This window comes from Gadus macrocephalus, chromosome 21 (assembly GCF_031168955.1).
Source record: "Gadus macrocephalus chromosome 21, ASM3116895v1".
Taxonomy (NCBI): Eukaryota; Metazoa; Chordata; class Actinopteri; order Gadiformes; family Gadidae; genus Gadus; species Gadus macrocephalus.
Window position 1 is genome coordinate 3,783,006 of NC_082402.1, and position 27,500 is coordinate 3,810,505.

The 27,500-nt window shown below is 44.9% G+C and overlaps 5 protein-coding genes across 5 annotated transcripts in view; 2 read left to right on the forward strand and 3 right to left on the reverse strand.

Annotated features, from left to right (window-relative positions):
- The window catches only part of faxca (failed axon connections homolog, metaxin like GST domain containing a), a 12,090-nt gene extending 9,192 nt beyond the window's left edge, over positions 1 to 2,898 (reverse strand). The window contains exons 1-2 of the mRNA XM_060041216.1: positions 2,362 to 2,898; positions 320 to 455 (exon numbers count right to left, since the gene is read on the reverse strand). Of these exons, the coding sequence (XP_059897199.1) occupies positions 320 to 455; positions 2,362 to 2,612 (387 nt within the window). The 5' untranslated portion in view covers positions 2,613 to 2,898. The remainder of the gene's footprint in view (positions 1 to 319; positions 456 to 2,361) is intronic.
- A 393-nt stretch (positions 2,899 to 3,291) lies between these two features.
- On the reverse strand, positions 3,292 to 8,850 carry ccnc (cyclin C). Its single transcript, XM_060041217.1, has 12 exons — positions 8,691 to 8,850; positions 8,255 to 8,361; positions 7,889 to 7,973; positions 7,694 to 7,763; positions 7,471 to 7,522; positions 7,306 to 7,361; positions 6,424 to 6,459; positions 6,224 to 6,315; positions 6,040 to 6,107; positions 5,860 to 5,939; positions 5,596 to 5,714; positions 3,292 to 5,194 (listed from the first exon to the last, which is right to left on the reverse strand). Exons 1-12 carry the CDS (start codon positions 8,720 to 8,722, stop codon positions 5,140 to 5,142), a joined length of 852 nt encoding a protein of 283 aa, XP_059897200.1. The 5' UTR covers positions 8,723 to 8,850; the 3' UTR covers positions 3,292 to 5,139.
- Positions 8,851 to 9,627: 777 nt separating this feature from the next.
- On the forward strand, positions 9,628 to 15,174 carry ngs (notochord granular surface). The gene is made up of 11 exons (XM_060042503.1): positions 9,628 to 9,908; positions 9,979 to 10,141; positions 10,414 to 10,563; positions 10,771 to 10,890; positions 11,211 to 11,306; positions 12,305 to 12,439; positions 12,850 to 12,960; positions 13,182 to 13,292; positions 13,585 to 13,709; positions 14,129 to 14,411; positions 14,736 to 15,174. The coding sequence occupies exons 1-10, from the start codon at positions 9,637 to 9,639 to the stop codon at positions 14,358 to 14,360; spliced, it is 1,515 nt and encodes a 504-aa protein (XP_059898486.1). The 5' UTR covers positions 9,628 to 9,636; the 3' UTR covers positions 14,361 to 14,411; positions 14,736 to 15,174.
- Positions 14,688 to 24,054, reverse strand: pgm3 (phosphoglucomutase 3). Its single transcript, XM_060042501.1, has 13 exons — positions 23,898 to 24,054; positions 23,201 to 23,409; positions 22,588 to 22,775; positions 21,003 to 21,070; positions 20,443 to 20,576; positions 19,841 to 20,036; positions 18,780 to 18,937; positions 18,225 to 18,308; positions 17,722 to 17,820; positions 17,357 to 17,470; positions 16,849 to 16,971; positions 16,355 to 16,528; positions 14,688 to 15,863 (listed from the first exon to the last, which is right to left on the reverse strand). Exons 2-13 carry the CDS (start codon positions 23,405 to 23,407, stop codon positions 15,774 to 15,776), a joined length of 1,635 nt encoding a protein of 544 aa, XP_059898484.1. The 5' UTR covers positions 23,408 to 23,409; positions 23,898 to 24,054; the 3' UTR covers positions 14,688 to 15,773.
- An 837-nt stretch (positions 24,055 to 24,891) lies between these two features.
- Positions 24,892 to 27,500, forward strand: part of LOC132450401 (clathrin coat assembly protein AP180-like) — a 25,501-nt gene continuing 22,892 nt past the window's right edge. The window contains 3 exon segments of the mRNA XM_060042505.1: positions 24,892 to 25,203; positions 25,311 to 25,432; positions 25,554 to 25,837. Of these exon segments, the coding sequence (XP_059898488.1) occupies positions 25,708 to 25,837 (130 nt within the window). The 5' untranslated portion in view covers positions 24,892 to 25,203; positions 25,311 to 25,432; positions 25,554 to 25,707.

Genomic DNA, 27,500 nt, shown 5'->3' on the forward strand with positions numbered 1-27,500 from the left:
AGACAAAGTGGCCAAGGAAAGTGTCCAATAATTTTTTTTTTTCATCCGACACAGTTTTTGCTCTAAAGAGCACTCTGATCGGCTGGAGTTTTTGGAACAACATAAGGTCACGGCCATATTTTGAAATCAACTGATATGCCTTGCGAAACGCAAGCGTGAAATGCTAAGGCAAATTGCGATAGTGAGTAGTTACCTCGTTTTAAAGATAGGGAAACACTTGAAATAGGAAAATGTGAAAAGGGAACACAGAATGTATTCCAACGTGGAGGTCGGTTAGCGAGTGGGCCTGGCTTGTTGTCCCTCAGACCAGCAGCTGTACCTGATAGGGCAGGTCCACCATGCGCAGGTAGGTCTCCATCTTGAGGCAGAAGGGGGACAGGGACGGGCCGCCAGTCCGAGGCCTCGAGAACTGGTGGAGGATGATCGCATCTTTAGAGTCCAGCTCTTCCTCCTTCCTGTGTGTCACACACACACACACACACACACACACACACACACACACACACACACACACACACACACACACACACACACACACACACACACACACACACACACACACACACACACACACACACACACACTTAAATGTCTTCAATGTGACTTTGGGGGCCTGTATGTAATTCATTGCCGTTACTGAAATATAAATGGATGATACAGTGATTGCTACTGGGGATGCAGGCAGTTAAATCATACACAGTAAACTGGAAACAAAGTATTAAGATAATGTTATGAGAACCATAGCACCCAGATATTCAGAATGGCAAACTTGCATTAGAACTTAGATCTGATCGGTTGTTTGAATGCATCATTAAATAAAAAATAGTTAAATAATTTAGACTTAAAAGGAAACTAGTGAAATCGGATATGTATTGTGTCATGTTTGCTGGGTTCAAGCGCATTCACAAATTCTACAGATTCAAGAAGAAAATTCTCAGATCACAGGCCTTTTTTGCACAGATGGAGGCCAACGAGATCCCTATAAACGCATAAAAAGTTCACAACATCAACAACTGCACTTGAACATTTAAAGGCCTCACAAAACACTGCAGTCCGGAGCGCAAGAGGTGAAGGGCAGACAACGGAATGCAGGAATGTCAAACACGATTACACAAACCCCCTTGTGGGGACTGCTTGTTCTTAATCAGGCCTGTACTCTACCCCAGAAAGCCTCGGACTGGACACACCATGCTAGCCGACCATTGAATAACTCTGCTGTGACGACCAATCGCAAGGTCCTCACGTGCTGCGCATAATGCAGATGTGAAAAAAACGCGCTGGAAAACGCATACGAGCGGCCGAGTGGCTGTCCACTCCGTTCCAGTGCTGAAGTGCGTGATGTGTTTAAGATGAGATGGCTTTTACGCAATGGGACAAATAAATAAAGTGATCCTTTTAGAGTTGATCGCAGAGATGAGCGACAAAGCACAGACAGACAGATAATCAGACACACGTAAACACCGGCAGAACAGTCTCAGTTAAAAAACAGCATGAAAAAGGAACACAGGTCATAACGATAGCGAGCCAAATAAAACAAATAAGACGCTCAAATCCAGGCCTGTAATAGGCCAATAAACATAGCCTTGAGTGTTTCAATATGTTCCACACGACTGCTTGTATCGATTTCGGAGTTGATAGGCTTATGTAATACAATAATACATCAGGGTGTCCAGCGTTCTGTCCGGTGCACCTCGGCTCCTTTAGGTGACCTGGGGCTGCCATGTTAATCTGAGGACAACAGCGGCCAGACATATGACCTCCTGCAGGCCCGGGTCTCCTTAGCACACAACAATCCTATTAACATGGCTTTGAATGCGAATGCATGCTTTTACATTGACTAAAGTACTATTTAGCATTCTGCACCTTTTATCGAAAGAAAACGGGATGTCATGTTTTCGTAACTGCAGAGTTGGCTGTTATATACAGGCCTAGACACAAATATAGGGGCCGCTGTCGAGGTGTTGACAAATGAAAGTCACCCCTTTTGAGAGTGTGTGTTTGCGCAGGGATAACCAGCATCCCAAAATCGTCAGCATCAGCCTAATTATGTCATATCGTTGTGTCCGAGTGTTTGCGAAACAGATCCGTGGCCCCCTGAACAAATCCACGTCCTTGAAGTGGAAACCAACGCTGGGATCTCCTTCGGTGGATGGGAAGGTGGTCGTTACATCACACGCTCACGATTCCTTATCCTCCACCCCTCCTCGACCTCACGATATTAAATAACATGCAAATACACCGGGCGCTGCTGTAGTTACCACGACTAGAATCAGGCGTTGGGGGAAGCAGTTATCAAACAATATACACCAGCCCAGGTTATAACATAGTAGTATACGTATTGACTCCGATTCAGAGCCCTACCTGATGTAGAGGAGCTCATGCAGAAGGTAAGCAGCGGCCGCCAGCAGAGCCCCTCCTGTCAGATACAGCGTTTTTCTCCACCACGAGTCGGAGCCGAGAGCTGACATGATCCCGCCGTAGTCCTGCAAGGGGCAGGCGATGATGTACCCGTACCCGTACAGCGGCTCGTCCAGCCCCCCCGAGAAGCTCCCGTTCAGGCCTAGATCCAGCACACACGACCGCGTCCACGCGAACCCGACGCGCCAGTACATTCTACTCTGTGCTCGCAGCGGGCCTCTTCTTTCCGCCTCACTTTGGCAGGGTTGGGCTGCTTCTTCTTCCACAACGGGGGCTTCATGAGTGCCGGGTGGTCGTCGTAGCAGTCGCCGAGGTAGGATGGGAAGGGGAGGATGATGGTGGAGGTGGTAATGGTTTCGGCGTTGATGCGGGAAGTAACCGGTGGTTGGCGAGGAGCATCTCGCCCGGCGCTTGTCCCCGCTGCGGGGTCGGCATCCTCCGCAGCCTCGCTGACAAGCTCGTTCCCGTTGGGCCTGACGTCACGGCGACGGGTGTCTGACGTCACAGGATCCACCTCTCGAAGCAGCTTTCTCTTGAGGGTGGATGAGAGCTGGGCTTGAGTTGACTCACGATAATTATTAAATTACTGATCGTGAAGAGAACTAAGACAAAAGATGCAATGGGGCATCGATTTATAGGGCATTTATCCTTGATTTAGTTCAGCCTAAAAATTATTCAAATGCTGCATCTCCAATATCGGCCACGAGGGGCCGCTTCAGCGCCACTCACCGACCGTCAGCCAATGACACTCGGTCCTGGAGGGAACATATCGTCACCCAGAAGGATAACTCAAGGTTAACTCAAGGGCTAGTCCTCCAATGGCCCCCGGGGCCCCGACACGCCTTAATAAAAAGCTTTCATAAGACACCCATGTTTTTCACAACATACAGGTTTAATTACAACTTCCAAAAGACAATGTACAAATTCAAGTAATACTCAGGAACAAACATGGTTTTGTAAAAATGTGTTTTTGTGTGGGCCTTCTGATAGGAGCAGTTCAATGAGGTAAAGCCCTTTGGTGTTTTACCCATTTGTATTGAACAGATGGGAGTCGTAGATTGGGTGAGTGGGGGTGTGTGGCTGGAGGGGGGAGGGCAATGCCGGAAGGCGAAGCCATACAGAGAGCCCCCCCTAACTAGTCTCAGTGGCTTTCACACTCTTGGTTCCCTTTCGAAAACACACTCACTTGACACCACAGCGGATGGGAGAGAGTGACACCAAAGTTGTCCTCCATTTGCCAGTTACATCCATGCAGCGTTTGCAACGATCCTTTTTTTCAAATCATGAAAAAATAAAAGTAAATGAAGGTGGGAGTAAAATACAGAGGGAAACACTTCCCCACAAACGGGTCATCCATTGAATAGGAGACCTTAAGGAATCCACACTAGGATGAGTGGGGTGTGCTTGTTTCAGAGATTTTGTGGTTGTTTCTGTATAAACAGCAGCTTTTATTAAGGCGTCTGAGCATCTCATTATGATCGAGCCTATTGGAGGTCCCAAAGCATCACATCACAACACGTTCAACAGGTATAGTCACACAGACATACACATACACGCACACACACACACACAACAAATGATAAAATAGGTGGTTTTAAGTGTACATGTAAAATACAGAAAGTAAAAGAAAACAGGAAGTGATTCACTTTTACAACAGCAACGCAAAAGCTCGCCAAACCCATAGTACTACTAATAAAAAAAAATGGTTTGATACAATACATTATGTTCAACCCTAAAGCAAACTTAAAAAAATGCTTAAAAAAAAAAAATTGGAATCATGATGGTTCAAAGAACAAGTGACTTATTACTCAAGTAAGCTCAAGTTTTCCAAGTAAAATAAAGAAGGTAAAATTCCATTATAAGGCCATTTACAAGATTAAGGGCTGGGAGCAGAATGGAGCACAATCATAATTATTAACAAGCTATGATCCTTCTACCTTAGACCCGGCTCTCAACACCAGACCTCCATGTACAAAAGGGTACCCGCTCCACCTGGTAGTGACACGACAGCATACAGTCAGAAGGTGGATGGGAAACATACACAGGGAGGGGGGGGGGGGGTAGGACCTCTGGCACACACCAGTCGAGACAGACTACTTGTATAGTCCCTGAGGAATGAAGAAAACCCCAACCAGAGGGCCCACCCACTCTCACGTGCACAGTGCTGGCGATCCAAGTTCTTTTTTTTTTTTTCTTCTTTTTTTTTTTCAGTGATCCCACGGAGCACCCCAATCACAACGACGCGTTCCCCGAGACCGTTCAAGACTGTCAGGAATAAATCACAAACTATGCATACACATATATCGCATAACACCCACTGTTTGTCCAAACTCTTCTATCACAGGTGTGTCCGCCCAAACGTTTCCCCCCCCCCCTCTATGTTGAACTAGAAGTGCTCTTCCTCATGGCCTACTATTGCTGTCAGTCTCTAGGGGGGGGGGGGGGGGGGGGAATGGCATCGTCCAGAGACACCCTATTTGCTGGCTGGTTCTTGAACATGTGACCACTTCAGAAAGAGAAGGAGGGCGGGATAGGGGGGATATGTGCTAGCTAAGGGGTTATGCTAGAGAGCGAGAGAGAGGGGGTGTGTCCATGAGAGAATACCTCTAGTTTAAACGCAGAATGTCCCAGCGGCTTGCCCTCTCAAACGTGATGTTGGAAGTCATTTTGCAAATGGCCGCCGGTCAGTACAAAATGGAGGCTGCTCGGTAAGTGTTGGGCCTACGACTGGCCGTACGAGTTGCTCTGACTTCCGTTGGAGCTCTGGTCATTCTCACTGGAGGGAAGGGATACACAATGAGGGAGAGTCGTTTTTTTAGACACCAATACATCTATTCATAACACAGAGGGCGATGCCTCAAATGCTTTGAACCACCAGTTAGAATAAGCTCCAAGCAACCAACTATAATTATTGTTATAAAAAGAAAGTAATTGTATGAAAAAGAGGAAACAAAGATATGGGGAAAAAATATATTATGTTATGTATTTTAAGGGATTATTGTCAGACTCCACAAAGATGGATGAAATCAGTTTATTAATTTAAGTTTTTGATCACCAGAAAACACTAAGGCTTGATCATCCTATATCTTACTATAGCACGCAGAGATGGCTAAAGCCTGAACAGAAATATGGAAAAACATGGAACCAAAAGTGGAAATACTTGGCGACGTCATTGACCTGTTGGGAGGGGGCTTGGGTTTGGGCATCTTGTTGAGAACCACGGCCATCTCCTTGCGGTCGTCAAAGTTCTTCCACTGGTCGTACAGCTTCAGGATCACGCGGATGATCTCAAGGATCTCCACACAAAACCAAAATGTACAGCTTAATTTTTAAAGCGAAAAAAACAGAAATGAACAGAAACCGAATCTGTTCACAGTCTTCTGCATTGTCACGGCCACATGCCAGGGGGGGAACCGCGGACAAGAGGGGAACTCTCCCTACCTTGTCCATGTCGACCGAGAGCTCAGCAAACCACTGTCTGGCATCCTTCTGCTGTACCACACAGGCAACATTCAGGCAGGCTACAGGACAAGGAGGGCACACAATGGAGGGTTAAGCATGCATTTTTCTTTTCATGCACACACACACACACACACACACACACACACACACACACCTTACCTAGTGCAATCATGAAGGGTGGATAGAGGAGACACAGGTCTGTCCTGTATGTGTCGTTCACTATTCGCCTATGGAAAGATAATTGTATTAATTTATATTAAAAAAAATATATATATATATATAACATTTCTGCACATTGAGGCGATAACGTCAGCCTTCCTTCCTCTAAACACCCAAACCATACCAGGCCAGAGGCAACAGCATGTCCTCCTGCCCCATGTCCTGTACATACTGCAGGAGGGGCCTGTAGGGGTGGTACACGATGAGGCAGCAGTCCTGAAACACACGCATCCAATCAGTGACCTCACCTACCGACCTATAGCGGTCCTTATCGCAATGCAACTAACAAAGCTCCCAACGGGGTGAACGGTTTCCACCACTCACCATCAACTCCAGTAGGTAGAACTCACACTCCAATATCTGTGTTGAGGAAAAAGGGCAGAATGTTGTTTCTAGATGATATACATTCACAGACAATTACGTGCGATGCCTCCCAATATATACACATTCAAGCAACACAGAAAGAGAACTGGCCCACGACTCTTGAGACCACCTCCAGAATACCCCACAAATAAAGCAACGCTCAATATCAAAACAGTGCCATTTCGGTCTTGAGAGACAACCGTTGTTTTCAAAGGACTTGGGTTGACTACTTCACCCTAGTCCCTAGTCCGCCCGTCCCCTACATCTACGTACAGTAGAGACAATATGAGTTACGATCCCCAGTGGCAGCATCCCGGCAAACTTATTTCCCGAAGGCCTGTGAATCCGCCCCTCCCCTCACAGCCTCTGGACAAGGCAAGGCATCCATTACCCTCTACACTGCTCTCTGGCAGGCGGCAGACAACTGTGGCTCCCTCACAGGTTACATGCTAGCAGGACTGCCAACCATCTGACACCGCTATAAGGCATTCCGGGGGCGGTATGAAGACACACACCCTCTGAGCCATCTCCCGCAGCTACATCACTTTCATCACAGCTGTGTAAATATTGGTTTGCTGATTCTCGTGAACCGATCGACATTTCAAAATGGCGGCGGGGTGAGCGGTGGAAAGCTCATGTCATGTTGTTGCAAGGAAGCTTAGCAACGCATAAATAACGTAGGAGGAAGCAGACTTATGGTACGGCGGCTGTTCTTGGGAGGCCTTTCCATTGTCATACATCTGTCATATAGGGACAGCATGTTGGCTGTTGTTCCCATTATCATTGAGGTGAGGAGGAATCCCATTGTATCTCAATGCAGAGCTGTAACCAAAGTTGACTCACATGATTCATTCTGTATGGGAACTCCTTGGGAAAGGCATAGGAAAACCGGGTTTTCACTGTTTGAAAGGAAAGAAAATCATCATGTATGGTTCTTTTCACATGAACATGATGTGATTTTAGTGTTGAAAGTGTGAGCTGCTTGTGGTTGTGGGTCTGGATACGTACATACTGATGTTGCAGCACTGATCAACCTAGTGTTGGAAACAACTCCAAATTCCTGCGAGAAGCAACAATTTAGGAGAAAGATATGTATATATTTTTTTACAATACAGAAAAAGTGGCAAAATCTCAACATGACAAAAAGAAGGCAGATGGGGAAACCCATTTGTGTTGAGTGGCGAGTATGCACCAAGAAATACGCAATTATGTATTACAGTAGTTGGCATACCTCAACTTTAGAGGCTAGAAAAACACAAGTAGGGGCCATTAGCACTGGATCTATACTCTTCAGGGAATATCTGCAAACAAATACACACCCACAACATTTGTATTATAATGAAACCAACAAGCAACATTAAATTAGCTTTTGTAAAATTGACAATAATTATTAATATGCCATTGAATTGTATCAGTATTTGCTTACCTGGCATAAAAGCGTTTAAAGTACACAGTTGCTGTAGCGATAACCTGCTGCCTTAACTTCAGGTGTTCTCCCAGTGCCTGGATGACTAACGAAGACCAGGTGAAATACAGTTATAGTCTGTTATAGAGTACAGCACAATACCGTTATGTTAATTTATAAAGTGTATAGACGTTTATTGAGGTGTCCCAACAAGGCCTCGCTGACTAAAAAGAGCAGGCGAAAAACAGTTATAGTTGGTTTAGTGTACAGCACAATACCTTTCTGTTCATTTATAAAGTGTGTAACGTTATACGTTTATAAATGTGTTGTTAGCAGTATGCTAGATTAAAGCAAACTACAAGCTATTTAATTAAGTCATAGAAGCACCATTGGCAAAGAATATCTGCAGCTTCCAGTACTCCTCTTCTGTGAGAAACTTGAGGTCTTTTTGTCGCTCCTTCATCAGGTCCTGCTTGTCCAGAACCCATTGCAAACTTTAAATAAAAAAAACACCATAGAAATCACATAAATTACCCGACTGTAACAACACATTGAGCAAAGATACAATACCTCTTGAGTTAGCCAGATGCTACACGGCAGACATAGTTCAGTGTTGTTCATAATAATAATAATAAAGCAATTTCGTTGGATGGATCATACTAAAAGTATGAATAGTGTCATGTACTAGAATTAAACCTCAAAAACCTTTGAATAAAAAGCTGATTTTGTATTGCACTGCTGAGAGATCGTCCACAATAAGTGTTAGGCCAGTCAACAAGACTGTTCTTTGTTAAATGCATCCATAATTCATCCTTTTACTTACTAGTGTGAGCTTTGCCAGAAATTCCCTGCCATGTCGTAAGAGCCTAAACGGACAAACTATACTTTAGATGTAACGTAATACTAAACAAAAGGTCAGCACCAGAAGGAGAATCAGTTCAGCTTAACAAATCACAGTACGACAAGAAAGACGGTCCGAGGAGACAAAAGATGCAGCTAAATAGTTCCGCATGAAACCTTCACGCGCAATTATAATGCAACGTTTTTTAAATTATGACAGGGTCACAGACCTCATTACTAAATAAATAACTCACGACATCTTTGACTCGTAACTCAAACGATGAAGAAACGGAATGATTAATAACGAAGCTTTGAATTTAGGAAATTCGTTTTCTTTATTTGGGTGACCAATATTTTATTTATGAAAAATAACGTTCATTATTTGATCGAAATGTTGTTAATGGTACCAATAATAACAATATTCTTCTTCTTATTATTATTTTTATTAATTATAATAACTAGGATTATGGCCATATTACAAGGATGAAGAAGATCATGATGATTATGATGCTTATTGCTGTTATTATTATTATTATTATTAATAATAATAATAGAGATAAGCATCATAATCATCATGATCTTCTTCATCCTTGTAATATAGCCATAATCATAGTCATCATTATATTATTAATATCATTAGGATAACTTGGTACTGTTTTGTTATTAATAATAGAATTGATTACTTACCAGCATGTTTAAAGTTAAACAAATGCAAAATAGAATGACTATATATTATATAGGATTTCACTCCCTGTTAATAAATAAGTAACGACCTCTTGGCAGAGTCTTGGTAGATATTATTGCAGACAGCCACTCCTGAGAATGATGCCAGGTTTCGACATTCCTTAACAGTCCTTAGGTATGCAATGTTTATGAGTGGGCTCGATGGGCAGGGCAAAACCTGCTTATATAAAGCCTCAAACCAAGTGATGAGGGTAAACTGTTCTGCAGGGAGTTTCAAAACCCTTCCAAACCTAAGAAGATCAAACGATACCAACATGAGCTGCAGTCCAGAAAGGAAGTCTTCTTACCGCCGCCACTTTGAGGGCAACTCCGTGGCCACCTCCGTGGCCACTTCAGTCAATCGGATCCGAGTCTCGAGTCCATCTCCTACACGCAGATCAGCTCGCTCTGCCAGCTATTCCCTCAGAGCGGCATCGACGGGGCGCCGGTCGACCTCCGACAAGTCCCGCATGAACAGGTACGTGTGCTGTATTTAAGGCTTACCAATCAAATCAAAAAGCTCCTTCATCCATCGCTCCTCTGTGCAGTGGAAGTATGGAGGCTCTTTGTTTTGGCATGTCCATGGGACTCGGGCCCAAACTGGATTTGGACGCAGCCACCGCCGAGAACCAGGCCTTCATGACCACCCGCACTGGCGAGAGGAAGGAGATGGTGGCCCTCAACGACCGTCTGGCTGTCTACATTGAAAAGGCGAGACACCCCTCCTCACCCTTTTCACGCTCTGTCTGTCGCCTGTGGGGTTTGTTTGTTGTGTTGTCTCAACAATGTGATATCATATTTATTTAATCATCCGACACTTTCAAGCAAGAGTACATTCGCATGCATGTCATCACGTAGCAGGTATTTGGGTTGGGGCGTCTTCATAAGGTTGCCCACTGGTATAGGCTAGGGGGATGCCGGAGATCGAGCCTGGTGCTTTGGGCTGGGAGTCCAACTTGCCGCTGTGTGTCTTCCTGCTGCAGGTGCGCTCCCTGGAGACCAAGAACAAGCTGCTGGAGGATGACATCCACGCCCTGAGAGGCCGTTTCCTACAGCCCTCGGGCCTCCGACAGCTGTATGAGACCCAGCTGAAGGACCTGACCCGGGTGGCCGAGCAGATGAGAGTCCGGAGGGTGAGGTCCACCGCCAAGAGATGCCATCGCCATGGCAGCGAGATGACACACGGTTCTCCTTGAAAGAGCGGTTTAACACGACACACGTGAATCCTCTCTGGACCAAGCAAAGATGTGATTCTTGCTAACTTACTTGGCTACTACTGATGTTAGTCATTCTACTATTGGTGCTACATCTACTTCACCCGAGCCTTGTGTCTGTGGTAGGACCAGGCCCTGGGGTCAAAGGAGGCCATGGCAGGCCAGCTCGCCGCTCTGAAGGCCAGGTACGACCAGGCCCTGGAGGCCAGGAAGAAGACAGAGCTGCAGATTGAGGCGTTCCGCCCGGTAAGGCAGCAGCTGGACCCCCAGCCGCTTTACACTCCAAACATTTCAGTTAGAGGGTGACGGGGAGGTGGGGAGTGAAGTCAGTTCATTGTATCGGTAAGAGCGAATTTAAATATAATACTGCAGGGATTTTGCTCTGTGAACCTGTAGCTCAATAACTGCTGATCACAGTTATTTTCGTATGCTGAGCAAAGCGATGACGCCTGCATAAGCAAACTCTTTATAACCAGGTGATAACATCCAAAAGCGTGTGTGTGCTTGGGCCTTTGCACGTGTGTGTACAAATAAGTATGCACTGACTGAGTCAAAATTTTCCACAGGATGTAGATAAAGCAACCTCAACACGCATCTCTCTGGAGAAACATCTGGAGAACCTGGAGTTAGAGCTGACCTTTCTACAACGGGTTCACAAGGAGGTAAAACATGAGTGTGTGTGCGTGTGTGTGTGTGTGTGTGCGTGTGTGCGTGTGTGTGTGTGTGTGTGTGTGTGTGTGTGTGTGTGTGTGTGTGTGTGTGTGTGTGTGTGTGTGTGTGTGTGTGTGTGTGTGTTTGTCTAAGGACTCTGGTTAGAAGGCTGTAAGCTTCTGGGTCAAAGCAGGTCGGTCGCATGCCATGCATTCTTGTTACCCAGACTATAATGAGATGGTTATAATCTTGCAGAAATCCATCTCATATGTAGCGACTGTGTATTTACAGACACAGACTACTGTTAGGTCCACCAATTGTCATCTCTGTGTCAAACGTGCAGAACAACGCGGTCGAGTGTTAAGTGTTGGCAGGAGTGGACATGCTAAGTATGACCATGTGTGCAAATAGATCAATAAATCTGCGATATGACGATACCCACTGACTGAGTATGTTTAGAAATCAGCAGCAACATTATTTTGGTATTTGTCAATACATTTGCTGTCTAAGGAGAACTGTTGTGTGTACAGAGTCACTATTGGCTTAATCTCACAAATCAGATTTTGGATTAACATGTGTAGTCTGTTGGCAGACAAGCTTAAATATGGAAGAACGGGGCATTTTTCTGTCTTTCACTTCATATTTGTTTTAAAAAATCATGTTTCTGGGATATCTGAGTGCAGGATTGGCAAACACAAACGCGCCCAGCAAAGTAGAAAGGTAAAGGTTTCAAATCAACTCTGTGTATACTGGCCACTGTAAAAATACACTTAATAAAATCCTCTTCTGAAAGCTACATCCCCTCCAGCGATTAGTTTATCTTCGGTAGAACATCTCCCTAACCAAACAGTAAACATTGTGTAGCTTCGCCCATTGTGTTCGTTGGTTCCCGCCTCAGGCTTTGTGCCGCCGCCCGTCTCCCAGCAGAGATTCTGCTCTAACATGTTAGGACTGCTGGATCCCGAATCAGTATTACCTTGACGTACTTGAGTTCCAATCCTGTGAACAGGAAATCGAGGTGCTTTTGGAGCAGCTCTATTCGTCGGCCTCCAAGGTCGACCTGACCTTTGGGCTTCCCGATCTTTCCTCGGCCCTCAAACAGATCCAGTCTCAGTACGACAGCATCGCTGCCAAAAACCTACAGGTACGGGGGGAGAATTACGCATTTGTCCAAAGCGACTAGCAACAATTCATACACCCATTCACACACCAACACGATGGCGGTGTCAAAAATGCACCAGCCAGCTCGACACATATCAATATTATTTATTTGTATAATTTATACAAATTGAACTATTTCTTATTGTTAGTTATTCCCTGCTGTTTTTTTTATTTCTTTTTCATTCCCTATCCTCTTATAATGTCAACATAATATCCTTAAATATCCTCGATATCATGACCAAAAGGTTTACCATGACATAATAAATCGGATTAACAGTATGCCATATTTATTTGAATCCCACTACAATTCATGTTTAGCATCCTTTTTATGTAGACTAGAAACTAATGGAAACCTTTTCAGTCAGCACTTTTACACGATTTGTGCATTGTCAGGAAATGGACACTTGGTACAAGACAAAGTTCGTGGACCTGAATAATGCATCAACCAAACACATCCAAAGCCTCCAGAGTCTGAGAGAGGAGAGCGCAGGATGCAAGAAGGATGTGAGCATGACTCTTTATAACTTCAAAATCAATGCAAAAAGAAAAATGCACTTTTAAAATGTGCTTAATCTGTCTCAAGTGTCTTACATAAGAAAATATAAATTTTCTGTGTTCATCCTGAAGTTAGCTTATCTATACTGCAGTATTTTTTGTGCATTTTATGCACAGGCTTTTATGTAAAAAAAGAAACAGGTGAATATAAAGTGTGGGTTTTTCTGCAGATCGGTAATAAGCAGCGCGAGCTGGAAGCCCTGCAGACGAGGAATGAGTATTTAGAGGCGGTGCTCCGCGATGCAGTCGTCAGGTTCAGGAAGAAAGAGGAGGACCTGCAGGTAATGGCCTACCACCGACTAAGCACCCACACTTTTGTTCTCCAATTCTAGTTTCAGCCCCCCGTTCGTTTCCAATCGGCACAGAATTGAAGCGTGAATCAATTACGTGACTTCATTTTGAAGCATGATCCCATTTAAGTCATACGGTTTTCCCGCAGAAACCCATTTATAGCCCATTGGATTTTTAAAGCATGAATCAATTCCATAAGTCGTGTCATTTCTCAAGGATTTAGGCTGTTCTGTGCGGTCCTGCTGTGAAACCAATCCGTCTCATTTCATCACTCAACCACAGGTGCGGATAGGGGGTCTCAAGCTGGATCTGCAGGTCACCAAGGAGAAGATTGCTCTGCTTCTGCGTGACTACCAGGACCTGCTGAACGTCAAGATGGCCCTGGAGATTGAGATCACCACTTACAGGTACAACTCTACCCGGGTCACGTATGAATCAAGTGTAAATCAAGCAATCAGAATCGGCCGAGGGGGGGGGGGGGGGGGGGGGTGTATATATGAAGGCGTGTGAAGGGTCAGGTGGACAAGTGCACGGCCATTTGTTTAAATTCAAGTCTGGCCATTCGATTAGATTCATGTCGGGCCATTCGATTAGATTAAAGTGTGTCACAGGGACTTCTTAAATTGCTCCAAATTGAGTTCCCAAGCATTTCCCTGCTTGTGAAATCAAGCTCCTTACTTCCCGCTCATGAGGAATTTCCATTCGAGTCTCCCAATCCTTAACGCCGTCTACACTGTGGCCACCATACAGCTGTGTGGCTGGCTACTAACCCCCCCCCCCCCCCCCTCCCCTCCGACCGCTGAACTGTGTGTCGCCTGTCCCTCAGGAAGCTGATTGAGGGCGAGGACAACCGTCTGAGCGCCATGGTCCACGTCATGTCCCTGAGAGGAGGAGGAGGAGGTGTGGCCGTCGCCTCCGGCCTCACCGCGGCCAACGGCTGCCCTGCCGCGCCCTCCGGACCCCCACCGCCGGCGCACTCAGACGCTGGGGGGAAGAGAGGCGCCGGCGCCGCGGCCCCTGGAGCCAACGACGCGACCGTGGAGGAGAGCCGGACCTGAGGGGCTGGCCCCGGCGACCGAGACATCCCAGCGCGAGACCCTCGTCGTCAGGTGGAGTGGATGATTGGCCCCCGTTTTTGTTTACCGGGGGAAAGAGCTGGAGGGAAGGGAGGGGAATTGTCTATTCATTGTATTACTGCAACGATAGGGAACATATATCAACTATCTATGGGGAACATATATCTATGAAATGTTAGTCTACGACATGAGGATTCATGGATATTGATGAAAAACAAAAATATGCATGACGCACAATGAGTGAATGTGGGTTGCCGGCAATGATGAGGATTTATCGACACAACACGGAATAAGCCTCATTGATCCCGGTGGACTTCTGATTCGGTCATCCATTTATTGAATTTCTTCCCAGAGCAGTTAAGACAGAGGAGGAGGCAAACAACAGCGACTCCCAGCAGAGCACCGTCATCATTTCTGGAGTGGCCGATGACACGGATGAAGAACAGCCATTCCCCCTTAAAAGTGACACTTTCCCCAAGCTTTTGCACAAACGTTTACGAAGCCAGAGATGCTTCTGTGATGTTAACTCAAATTACGCCTTATGGATATGATAAAAGGAATCGGGACCTGGGCCGTCCATTCAGGTTAAGGATTAGGATGTCTTTGAAAAGTGAATTGAACAGCACTGATATTATTAGCAATTATTATAATCAACATTGTGAGCTTGTTAACTTGTTAACACAAACGTTGAAAGAGTAGTGTATTTTGGTTTGTACTGTTCCTGTCACTCATCTCCATTTTTGTTGCTAATTAATGGCTGATTATGAATGATATAAAATGGCTATTAATGAATTAATATTCCAAATAGCACCTTAGTTATTTTCCACTCAATCAAAATAAAGTTTAAACCAACTAAATAATATTCAAGTAATCATGTCAGGTTAAAAATTGCAATGAAGAACCTGGCAAATGTAACCCATCAAGTTGTGGTTGTCGGTTGAGTTAGACTCAACCGATAGCACGATTGCACCACCTATTTCAACTCTTTTTAAAAGAGTAAAAAAGTCAGCGAGAACTTTCCAATCAGAAAAACACACCATTAGAAAAAAACAATGACTTTCAATATTACTAATGTACAAAATTTGTTTACAATATCAAATATATTTGACACATTATAGCATTAACGTAAACTAACACTTATTTTCTCTTTTCACAATTAGAAAAATGCAGACATGATATTGTGCAATTTAGAGCAGAACAAAACCATCATCTGAATTGAAAATAAAGCGATGTGAAATACAGAAATGTTGCAATTTGTACTAAACAGGATTGTTTAATGGTCCGTGTGTGTGTGTGTGTGTGTGTGTGTGTGTGTGTGTGTGTGTGTGTGTGTGTGTGTGTGTGTGTGTGTGTGTGTGTGTGTGTGTGTGTGTGTGTGTGTGTGTGTGTGTCAGTCTACTCCAGGGGCTTTGGTTCGCCCCCCACTCCACCGGCCAGGCGGTACACTGCGAGGCTGACTTCATGCCCCAGAGCATCAGCACTTTCCTTAAGAAAAGAAATGTAAACGGCACAGAATCACTGTCATGTTAACAGTGACAGTTAACGGCCACGTAAACAATGGTCACGAAAGGTCTGAAAAAAATAAATAAAATTAAATGAAAAATATGTAAAATAACAAAACGTAAAAATATATTTTTCTGTAGAATTGAATTAAAGACAACGACAATGTTTAATAAAGTGTCATTCAAAACGACACACACAAAAGCAGACAAACGTAAAAACACCCTTGTGTAAAGGTTGATTTAGATATAGGTGATTTAGCAGACGCTTTTATCTAAATCCAATTCGTCAGAAGAAAGAGAAAACAATATATCGCTGTCGGTACAATAAAGATATTCACAGAACAAGTTACAACTTGCAATTTGTAACTTGCAATGGCTAGGTTAACCCATTCCGTGTTTGCAACCAAGATATCTGGGATAAGGCGCTGCACAATGATCAGTGCTACGTTTAAGGGGCAGGTATGCTGTGGTTACCTGCGTCGCCGCCTCCGAGTAGACCCTCACCACGTCCTCCGTGCCCGAGGGCCTGACGAAGGAGCGGCCATCTTGGTGCCTCTCCACCAGTCGGTCGATGGCCTCCTGGAGACCGGCCGGACTCACCGTCTTTCTCTCGGCGTCCTTGGTGTCGATGACCCTGCGGTCAGACACCTGCGGGGGGGAACACAGACCAACCGTGAGCCTACGTAGAACTGACAGCCTACTAGCCTAGCCGACCGCTAGAACGAAAGACAACCCGCAGTGGAAAAGGTCCAAATAGTTGCAGCAACAGCGATAGAGCCTCAAGGATTTTTAAGTTGCCAAAAAGGTAGCCTTATTTAAATTAATTTATTAAGCAGAACAAGATTATGAAGGACACACACACACACACACACACACACACACACACACACACACACACACACACACACACACACACACACACACACACACACACACACACACACACACACACACACACACACACACACCTTCACTTTGAGCTGCCTGTTTGGCAGGTCGGTGTAAATGGCGTCCCACTGCTGCACCGTCATGCCCTTGATGGCTAGTATGGCTTCAATCAACAGCATGTCAGAGATGGCATCACCCACAGTCTATACGTGAAGACAAAAATGCAATGCGTTGAGATGGCAATAACGTGACACGCTACAAACATTAAATATAAATCATCTTCAGAAAATAAAATCCTCTTTTGAAAAAGGTTCTTCATTATTCTGCTTCAGTTCTATCACATCTTATCATCATGAGATGGTGTGATAGAATTGTATGATCTTGTGGTGTGTGTGTGTGTGTGTGTGTGTGTGTGTGTGTGTGTGTGTGTGTGTGTGTGTGTGTGTGTGTGTGTGTGTGTGTGTGTGTGTGTGTGTGTGTGTGTGTGTGTGTGTGTGTGCTTGAGTGTGTGTGTGTGCGTGCGTGCGTGTGCTTGAGCGTGTGTGCGCGCGCGCGTGTGTTAATGTATGTATGTGCGGGAGTGTGTACCTGGTTGATGAGGTCCACAGAGTTCTTCAGCAGGGTGGCTGCCCCCTGTCTCTCCCCTTCAGAGTCATCACACAGCTGCTGGATCTTCGCCTCGGCTGCCTTGCTGAACAACACCTGGGGTGCAATACAATTTGTGGTGTTGCGGTAAAGCGTTCAACCTTAAATTATCTGTACCTGAAGTCAGTGCGAGTCAGTTTGCTTAAACAAAATTGTCCAGAAGTGCGCACGTGTGGTTCTTTTTATTATTACAGGTTTAAAGGGTTGGGTGGTCTTAACATTTTAGAATTCAGACATCGTTATAGATGAATTACAGCAGATGGTGCTGTATTGTGAAACAAAGGTGTGTGTGTGTGTGTGTGACTCACAGTTCCGTGGCCGTTGGCTTCAAAGTACACTCCTATGTCAAACTCCTGGGCCACGTGATGAAGGTGCTTCACCCCGGTCTTCGCGCACCTCACTATTACCTGCAGCGGATAAAAACACGGATACAATTAAAACGAGACAAAGTGAGTGAGTGAGTGAGTGAGTGAGTGAGTGAGTGAGTGAGTGAGTGAGTGAGTGAGTGAGTGAGTGAGTGAGTGAGTGAGTGAGTGAGTGAGTGAGTGAGTGAGTGAGTGAGTGAGTGAGTGAGTGAGTGAGTGAGTGAGTGAGTGAGTGAGTGAGTGAGTGAGTGAGTGAGTGAGTGAGTGAGTGAGTGAGTGAGAGAGAGAGAGAGAGAGAGAGAGAGAGAGAGAGAGAGAGAGAGAGAGAGAGAGAGAGAGAGAGAGAGAGAGAGAGAGAGAGAGAGAGAGAGAGAGAGAGAGAGAGAGAGAGAGAGAGAGAGAGAGAGAGAGAGAGAGAGAGAGAGAGAGAGAGAGAGTTTATTCACCTTCATGGTGTCCTCCAGGTAGCGCGTGGAGCTTCCGTTTGCGTAGGCCGTTTGAACCACCGCTATCTTGAGGTCCAGGCCAGCCTATTGGAGGGTTTCACACGATGTCACACACATTCTAAGCCGCCATCTTGGTGCTTTTTCACCACCATAATACAATGCAATGAACAATGGTTGCGGGGCTAGGTTGAGAAAAAAAACCAAGATGATCAACCAATTATTTAAATTAGGACTTCAGATTAGATTATTGAAAAAAAATTAAACAAACATTGAACAAATGAATTCAGGTGAGATGCAAGGTGTGACCAGATGCATTGTGTTAGTATATCTATTAAGAATTAAGATTCAAAGGCTTTTATGTCACATACTCATACAGGATGTGAAGTGAAATGTTGTGACGTACTGTAATTCTGTGCTTAAAATGAAAAAAAACTAGAATAGAATATAAGTTTGAACAGAAGTGAAGAATAGATAAATAATAATAGATGAATAGGTATACAATTAAAACGGGATAAACAGGGAGATGTACTATTCGACACTGTGTATGAGAGGTACCTTTGTGAGCAGTTCCTTGAGGAAGGTGCTGATGAGTGTGGCGATCTTGTCTCCGTCCAGCAGGTGGAAGCGACCGTGGTCGTCGCTGTAGTAGTACACGATGCGGTCGGCGTCGCCGTCGAACGAACAGCACCGCTCGCCCGCCTTCATAACGATACCTTTGGCCAGAGATGACATGGATTACATGAAAAAAATGCTAACTGGCTCAATCTCTGTCCCCCCCCGCAAGATATGTATTTGCCAGGCACAGTATATATATCAAATGAATATGATTAATCAGGATAATCAATAGAGAAATTCAGTTTTTTCCATCATTTGAAGGGATCCCTTCAAAAAGGTCTGATTCACGTAATTTGTTCTTTGGTGGTACTCAATGTAACTCAATATTTACGCATTTTCAATTCTAATACAACTAAATGGCTTGTATGGGTTAAGAGGTGTTGGCTCAGCACATAATGAGTCGCTCAAAGGTCTCAAATGTAATATCGGTTGATTACTGAGCGGTTTAAGGGCTTGAGATTATATGGGGGTAGTAAATTAATTTTAAGATAAAGATTCATCTCAGGTCTTATCGCTATTCTGATTATTTGTATCGTTGCATAACTTTTTATTGAATTAAAAAAACTCAGCAGGTTACAGTCCGACAGGTGAATCACCCCCCTCGAAGAGAGAACATAAAACATCTGAAGCGTTACTTCCTCGTTCCTAAGTAACTGCACAGGTGGGCTGCATCTTTAACGTCTGCCCGCTGGCATCTTAAAGGTCCCACAAAATACCCCCAGGTGTGAGTGTGATTAGCCGTTGCAAGCCGTTTTGAAAATCTGCCTGTTCTGACATCACAAGGGGGAGTGCCCTCCTAGATGTGTGCTGGATAGTTCAGCCTACCAGCCGACCCATTGGACTGTAGCAAACGTTGCTCATTTACCTGTCCTACATCTAGGTGGACACGCCCACTTGTGATGTCGGAAGAGGCTGATTTTCAAAACGGCTTGTAATAGCTAATTACACTTGCACCAGTTGGTATAATATGTCAACCTTTAAAAACATGGATGCATTGATACCTTTCGGAGAATTCTGCTGCACTTTGACGAAGTCGGCCCCACACTGGTGGTTGAGCTTCCCGCCCGTGCCGTCGCAGAACAGGGACACCTTCAGCGCCCCCTGCAGGTAGGGTTCCATCTCGCGCAGCTTTAGCGCGCCGATGCCGTTGGCCCCGTCTACCAGCAGGCACTTCTGGTCATCCGTGCGGTTGGGCGCCTGCCGAAAGGAAGACGAAGAAAGAAAGAGGATCACACACGTTTCAATGGATGGAGGAGGAGGAGGAAGGGTCAATTATTGAATTGAACATATATATTTTTTCCATCAAATAAAGAAAAAAAAGAAAAAAGCAATAATAAACAGTAAAATAAAATAAAAAGACAGTTACAATTAAGTAATATTTGAACAATGAAACCGACAAATGAAAATAAACTGCCTTACAATTGCTTTACCCGAAATGTATGGTTAAATAATAATAATAATTTGAGCAGTCCTTTATAAGACACTTTGATCCAAAGTGCCGTACAGTGACTGATCAGTCATTAGGAGTTAGACGCCGACTCAAGAAGGCATTCAGGGAGGGTTGGACATTCAGCCGTCAAATTATTGAGCCGTGCACACTCACAGACTTGGTCAGTTGGATGAAGGCCTGCGACAGCTTGCTGTAGTAGCCCTCCACCGAGGCCTTCCCGTACCCGCCCCGCGTGTTGCAGCAACACACCATGTAGTGGAGCTGAGGGGTGGTCACCAGGCCGTAGTCTGACACGCGCACACAGACACACACACACACACACACACACACACACACAGACACAGACACAGACACAGACACAGACACAGACACACTCACACGCACGAAGAAAAGAGGGAGTTGTTTAACATGGGAAACGTTGAATAGACATCCGGGAACATTCTGAAAGCAGGAAGCAACAGGTAGGGTGCTCACCGATGCCTACAGGTAGGATGGAAACCATTATAAAAGCTAGTACCTTTCAGCTGGAAATGTATCACCTGAGCCCAATGCACAAATCCTTTCCGCACCAATTCAAGTGTGAATGTAACCAAATCCCACATTTACATTTACATTTAGGGCATTTAGCAGACGCTTTTATCCAAAACGATTTACAATAAGTACATTTGTCATAATCCCACAAGATACACACACGGTTTGTTTATTTACCTCACCTTTGCTTCGTCCGTCCAGGGCAGTCACCCCATCCAAGACAGCATCTGATAGTCTGGCACTGCTGCTCCTAAGGGTACGAGACACATGTTTGCATCTGCATCTATGTTGGGGATGTTGTTGTACTATATACACAGTAGCTCTGTAAAACATGGGTTTGGGTTCGGGGTATTTACTTGATGAATCGTTTCACACATAAACTCTGATGGCAGACAACCTGAAATCTTTGTGAACTGGGTTCTTCACTTTCTTAGGCTTATAATTTGATTTGGACCAATCAGGTTCCTTGGTGGCGTGGATCTGACCGTTGGAAACACATCAAATGTAATACGGTTTGGAATCGATTGAAAAAGACTGAATCGTACAGGTCTGTCAATTGGGTTGTCATGGTTTTGATCTTTCAAAAAAGAAAATAAACAAATGATTAGACTCCAGACTATACCAGACTGCACTCTGGCTTTAGAAAAGCTAACGGTTTGGATGAACAACACTGCGAGGGCGGTGTGCATCGATTGCTAGACCCTTCGGCAGCGCAGTCCCTGAAGTGCCGCCACAGCCGATCGGGTTGGAGGTCTAATTAAAAATATGCCCTCCGAAGCGCACACACACACAAACTATTGTTTTCCCTTCGGCCGGCGGGAGGACAAGCTAAAACATCTTGTCTGGACACAGGCGTCCTTTGATAAACTCTCTGTAGAGGTTTTAATACAAACCGGTGTAGTAGACCCGACACTGTAGTAATTGATTGGACAAAATTGTCTGCTGAAACCTCTATCTTTTGAGTTTCTCATCGAGCCCGATCAAATATCTCAGTAACAAAACAGGAAACCCTGTGTGGCTCCACTCATCACATTAGCTGGGTTTCCGGCCCAATTGCTGGGCAGTCGCCCCCCAGAAGTTCAACAATATTATAGTCGAACTTTGGGATCCGAGATCACTTGATGCATCGCGAATGCCAAAGATTAGTTATTCAATTAATATAGGTATGAAAGCTGTAATGGATAGTGCAGTGTAGAAATATTGAATAGTAGAAATGATGATGTTGACAAACACTAAAAACTGTATACATGTTATGCAACACGGTTATGCAATCTCATTTATGCAGTTTGAAGATTTACCCAGGCTAAAAGAGGAGAACCTGTATCTACTGACATAGGTGGAGCCAAACGGGAAATACAGGGTGGAACGATATGCGTCCTGCCTCCCTATCCGTCTCTTACATTGCCATTCAACTGCCAACAGGTGTACTTTGACAGGGAGGGACTGCAACTACTGCAAACAACTCCCCTCTATTGACTTCAATATCTATACATTTGTGTGGGGAACCCGTATACATCATAAAGGGACCTACTTATGGTGGGATCTGTCTTCCATTCATTCGTTTCCAAAGAAGCATCACAATGTGTATTATCTATTTTAACCACATGTTTTGTCTCGCTAGGCTGTCAATAGCAGTCGGCTGAAAAGTCAAAATAACAACAAATCTGTCCACCACTAATACCACGATAGCAGATGTAATCGTATGAACTACAGATATAAAGCATAAAAGTCAAACCGGTTGTAGAGAAAACCAGTCCGGCCCCATACCTGGTATCTCTGCCCACAAAGACTTCAGCTTCCTGGTTCGTCAGGTCGATGGACTCCTTCTGGACGAGGTCCTTCAGAACAGTGATCAAGTGATCCTGCTCTGCATTGGCCAGCTGAGTGGCGTAGACCTCCCACGCGGGGGTCAACATCTCCCCCATGGGGTCGATCAGCTTCACCCCGTTGTCTTCCTGGACGAGAGGGAGGGACGTAGAGAATGACAAAGAGAGTCGGAAGCTTATTCATTCATTCAAGTCATCAACACAATAACGATACGGGTGAATATAGAGTGAATGAAGACATCCGAGGAAAGAGGGGGGAATGAACAGAAAAAAATCTGTATCTGCTGAATTAATATCAACTGTAACAGTAATGCTGACTGCAGCACCATTGGGATCAAAATAGTAAATCATGTTAGTTAGTTAGAAATGTATTGTCCCCTTGGGGAAATTGTTCTCAGCGAAAAGACAGATACACATGACCGTTAACAACAACAACATAAAAAATAAAATAAATATGTCATCATATATCTTATCTACAAGTGGTTCGACGACAGCAGAACGAGGCTAAAGGTGAAGTGAGAGATTTCCAGGGGAAAACACCTCGACGGGCTTACCTCAGGGTTGTGGGACGCAGTAACCATGACTCCGATGATGGCTTTGGTGTTTATGGACCTCAGTGTGGCAAGAAGGCCCATCCGAAACATTACATGATCCAGATGATCCGCATTGGTTCGAAAGCCCGCTGTTCCATACTGCAGAACCAACCCGACTGGTTTAGGGTGTAACTTGGACTTCTCTGATACTTCTTGCCATTGTGCCATTACTGAAACACAAAACATTAAATCGGTGCTATGACTAAAAAAACAACACATCATAGCTGATGCTAGTTGTATTGTTTTGACAGCAGGGCATTGGAAGTGCATGACAATGAATATAACATGTAAGCAGCATTTTAATGTATTGATTGACATGCAGTTGGCTTTATACAATTTAATTCTACAATGGTATATCTGTATTTGAATCACTCAAACACTCAAAGAAGCAGGAAGTATTGTAGGAACAAATTGAGCATATCCCAGAATTCGGACTATTTTTTCCTTTAAACTCAGAACTCGAAAAAAATCCTCTAATCCTCTTCCGTATCTATATGACACACGATTGCATATATTATTATATATATATTGGATATACAGACGTAAAATACATAAAATACAAATCTCCCCGAAGTAAAGAAATGTAACAAGCGGAATTAAGCAATTGTGGTTTAATTCGTGCGAAACCATAACAGTTCTACAAAGTGCTACTACTTACTGGTATCTTCTCAAGATTCCTAAAGTGTAATAACTCATGAGTGAATCCTAATTTTGTGTAGTGGAATGGAGACCGTGGACAATTTATAAAAGGAGACGTGGCTACATTTCCGTGTATGGTCACGTGACGGCGTAAGCTCCTCCGATAGGCTGGCACACCACTGTGTATGGACGAAGATAGACGTCCCTTTAAGAAAAGGGCATGCTTTTTCTAGGTAATGTTCAGTGTGTATTAATGGGGAGGCTGTTAATGTCGAATTTCTGTGTCGCACCAATGCATCAAATAGCCATAATATTCTCATGGGACCCAGCACGATTGACGTAATTAACCTGTCCCACCATCGGCCTGCATAGGTCAACATTCAAATAAATTATGAAAGGATGAATTAGCCATATGCTTAGACTAAATAATAGATTTAGATACACTCTTTCAATATAATACACACCCATTTATTTCGCGTAATGGCTGTCCTAATGACTATCTCTGGATCCAATCTATTCAACAGGCTATGATTTTAAAGAACAATTCTCTATTCTTCTGATCTGATTGATATTATGCTTTCAAAGAAGAAGCGGGATACATGTTTTATATGCTGTAGGCCTATACACCCGTTTACCTTGATCAAATAAAATAAACCCACACGATGTGAACGTGATGCTCGTGAACTCGAGCGTGCGGACCTTCTTGATGCGTACAAGCAGCAGTCCAAATGCTTCTGTCACGCTCATAAATTAACCCTTTTGGCGCATAGTGGTGCGATGTGGTGGTTGGGCCTAGAAAGGAACGTGCTATCCTGGCCACAGCAACTAATACAGGGACGGGTATCATTGTAGACCCCCCCCCCCCCTACTGAAGTCGAATCGCATAGCATTTGCTGAAGGTGAATTTAAATGACAACATTGATGCACACAAATAAATACAGGCTAACGTAACTCGGAGAACATTCTGTCTTTTTTTTCCTTTTCTTTTTAATGCTTGCGTCGCGCATCATCACAATTGCCGACTCGCGAGCGCCACCAGGGAGCGGCGCGCGCCCCCACCTCTCCCTTCCGTCGCGAGGAGCCGGTGGAAGACACAGCACAGGATATATTTCCCGCTCTGGAACGACTAGATCAAACGCGAAGACCGCTACCGTCGATCTGCGTTAATTTTGAAGACATTTAGGGGGGCATGTATTTAAAACAGTTGTTTCCTTATTTTTTCTTCCACAGTTGACAGTTAGAAAAAAAAGCCAGCTAAACCGATGCCCTTTCTAAACGGAAATATTTAACCGACTCATGGATTGCGGGTTATTATAGATCCTAAGGTCCGCCATGAATTTTCACGATATTTCATTATCTCCTATCTCATCCTACTTTATATTCACTCTCCTGTTTCTTTCTTCCTTTTAAATGTATTTACATATTTCTCTAGCGCTAGCGAATCGGTTCCCCTGCCAGCGGAGTGTTACGTAACAGCGAGGCTTCAGCTAGCCGAGGTGCTGAACTGAACGGTGCTAGACTACCCGGGCGAGCCGAGGGGAACCATAACCTTGCGTAAGTCTGCTTACACCGAGGCGCGTCCTATAGCACGGCGCACATCATCGCATGTGGAAACACGGTGAGCGTCGGTTGATTTTGATCTAATTTGCTCTTTTCTTATTCGCCCAACGAGAAGGTCACGGGCCTATTCATCGGAGGGAATCGTAGAGGACCGATCATCGGACTCAGTGTCAAAAAAGGAAGCAAGCGGGGCTACCAATCTCCCATCTTTATTCATCGTTCCTCGGAAGAATATTCATCGCTGAGTCGGTCGATTCCACGGAGAGAAAATGTCGGGGCAAACGCTCACAGATCGCATTGCCGCTGCGCAATATCAGCTAACGGGATCCGATATGGCCCGTGGTGTCTGCAAAGCCACCACTCACGAGGTGATGGCGCCCAAGAAGAAGCACCTGGAGTGTAAGTGTCCCTTTTCGTTCTCTCCTCTCCTGCATTGCATAGCTTTTAAGACTCCCTGTAGCATCGAGGGGTTGAATAGACCTACCCCACTAATGTCCCCTTCCACTCTTCCTCCACCATTCAACATGGGCAGAAAGAGCTGCATACAGACATGCACATTATAGGATAGGAAAAGAGAAGGAACCGCAGCCGTGCAGCCAGACGTCCATAGAGACGGACGGACAGACACACTTGTGGCAGTCACATCCACAGACAGACAGATGGACATGCATACAGACAGAGTGAGAGAGCGACCAACTATAATGATGGCCTCATAAAGAGATGAAATGTACGTTGGCATGACGCCTACTTATGATGCCCTGTGCCAACCTATAGCCAGCTAGAGGATGAAAGGTAGAGGGAGTGGATGGGAGAGAGAGAGAGAGAGAGAGGAGAGAGAGAGAGAGAGAGAGAGAGAGAGAGAGAGAGAGAGAGAGAGAGAGAGAGAGAGAGAGAGAGAGAGAGAGAGAGAGAGAGAGAGAGAGAGAGAGAGAGAGAGAGAGAGAGAGAGAGAGAGAGAGAGAGAGAGAGAGAGAGAGAGAGAGATGGAGTGTGGTGTGTGTGTGTGGGGGGGGGAGGTTAATACACGCACACACAAACACACACACACACATATAGGCACACACAAACACACCCACACACACACACACACACATACATATGGGCACACACCAATACGCACAAATACACGTACTGGCACAAACACACACTACATTCAAACAAACACACACTCACACACACACGCACACATAGACAGACACACACACATACACAAACACATACTTATATTGGGCACCCACACACACACACACACACACAAATAGGCACATTACACACACATACACACACACACCCAAGCACACACACACGCACACACACACACACACACACACACACACACACACACACACACACACATACGGGGTACACACACACACACACACACCACTACATGCACACACACACACACACACCACACACACACACACACACACACACCACACGCACACAAACACACACACAGAGACTTATGTGCGACCCCCCCCCCCACATACAAACAGCAAAATGAATACACAGGATGTTGCAGGCAACTTGTTTAGTCTACATATGCAATAGTCTTTAGGATGAACAATCACACCTAATCTGGTCAGCCCACAAAACCTCACACATAAACAAACACACACGCATGGCATGCACACACACACACGTGCACACACACACACACACGCACACACAAGCACACACACACCTACATTCTCCTTATTGCATACATACATCTGATGGATTTATTCGGTCATTCTCTTCGTCCTTTGACATCTTGTGCATGTATTTATACTTTGTGCTTGTGTGTGTGTTTTGTATGTTGCATCCTCACGTGTGTATGTGTGTGTGTGTGTGTGTGTGTGGTGTGTGTGTGTGTATGTGTGCGCGTGCATGGCGGTGAGTGTGATTACTTGGCAGTGCTGGCTCGGACCCGGACCTTATATTGTGTGATCTGTTTCTTTGCTGAATAATTCACAGCGGACGCCATTACTGTTTTGCATATTTACACAACCAAAGGTGACAGCGTTAGGGCTGGACCGGCCAGAACCGCTGCTTTCTAACCCTGCGTGCTTGGTCTCTG

Coding starts and splice junctions, on each gene's coding strand:
- ccnc (XM_060041217.1), bottom strand. CDS start 8,722: ATGGCAGGGAATTTCTGGCAAAGCTCACACTA. Junction 7,764..7,888: donor TTTAAACGCTTTTATGCCAG/GTAAGCAAATAC, acceptor ATTTGTTTGCAG/ATATTCCCTGAAGAGTATAG. Junction 6,316..6,423: donor TCTACCTACTGGAGTTGATG/GTGAGTGGTGGA, acceptor CGTGTGTTTCAG/GACTGCTGCCTCATCGTGTA.
- ngs (XM_060042503.1), top strand. CDS start 9,637: ATGAGGGTAAACTGTTCTGCAGGGAGTTTCAAAACCCTTCCAAACCTA. Junction 10,891..11,210: donor AGATTGAGGCGTTCCGCCCG/GTAAGGCAGCAG, acceptor AATTTTCCACAG/GATGTAGATAAAGCAACCTC. Junction 13,293..13,584: donor AGAAAGAGGAGGACCTGCAG/GTAATGGCCTAC, acceptor ACTCAACCACAG/GTGCGGATAGGGGGTCTCAA.
- pgm3 (XM_060042501.1), bottom strand. CDS start 23,407: ATGGCACAATGGCAAGAAGTATCAGAGAAGTCCAAGTTACACCCTAAA. Junction 16,972..17,356: donor CTGTGGACCTCATCAACCAG/GTACACACTCCC, acceptor CTTCACGTATAG/ACTGTGGGTGATGCCATCTC. Junction 15,864..16,354: donor ACTCGGAGGCGGCGACGCAG/GTAACCACAGCA, acceptor TCTTTTCTTAAG/GAAAGTGCTGATGCTCTGGG.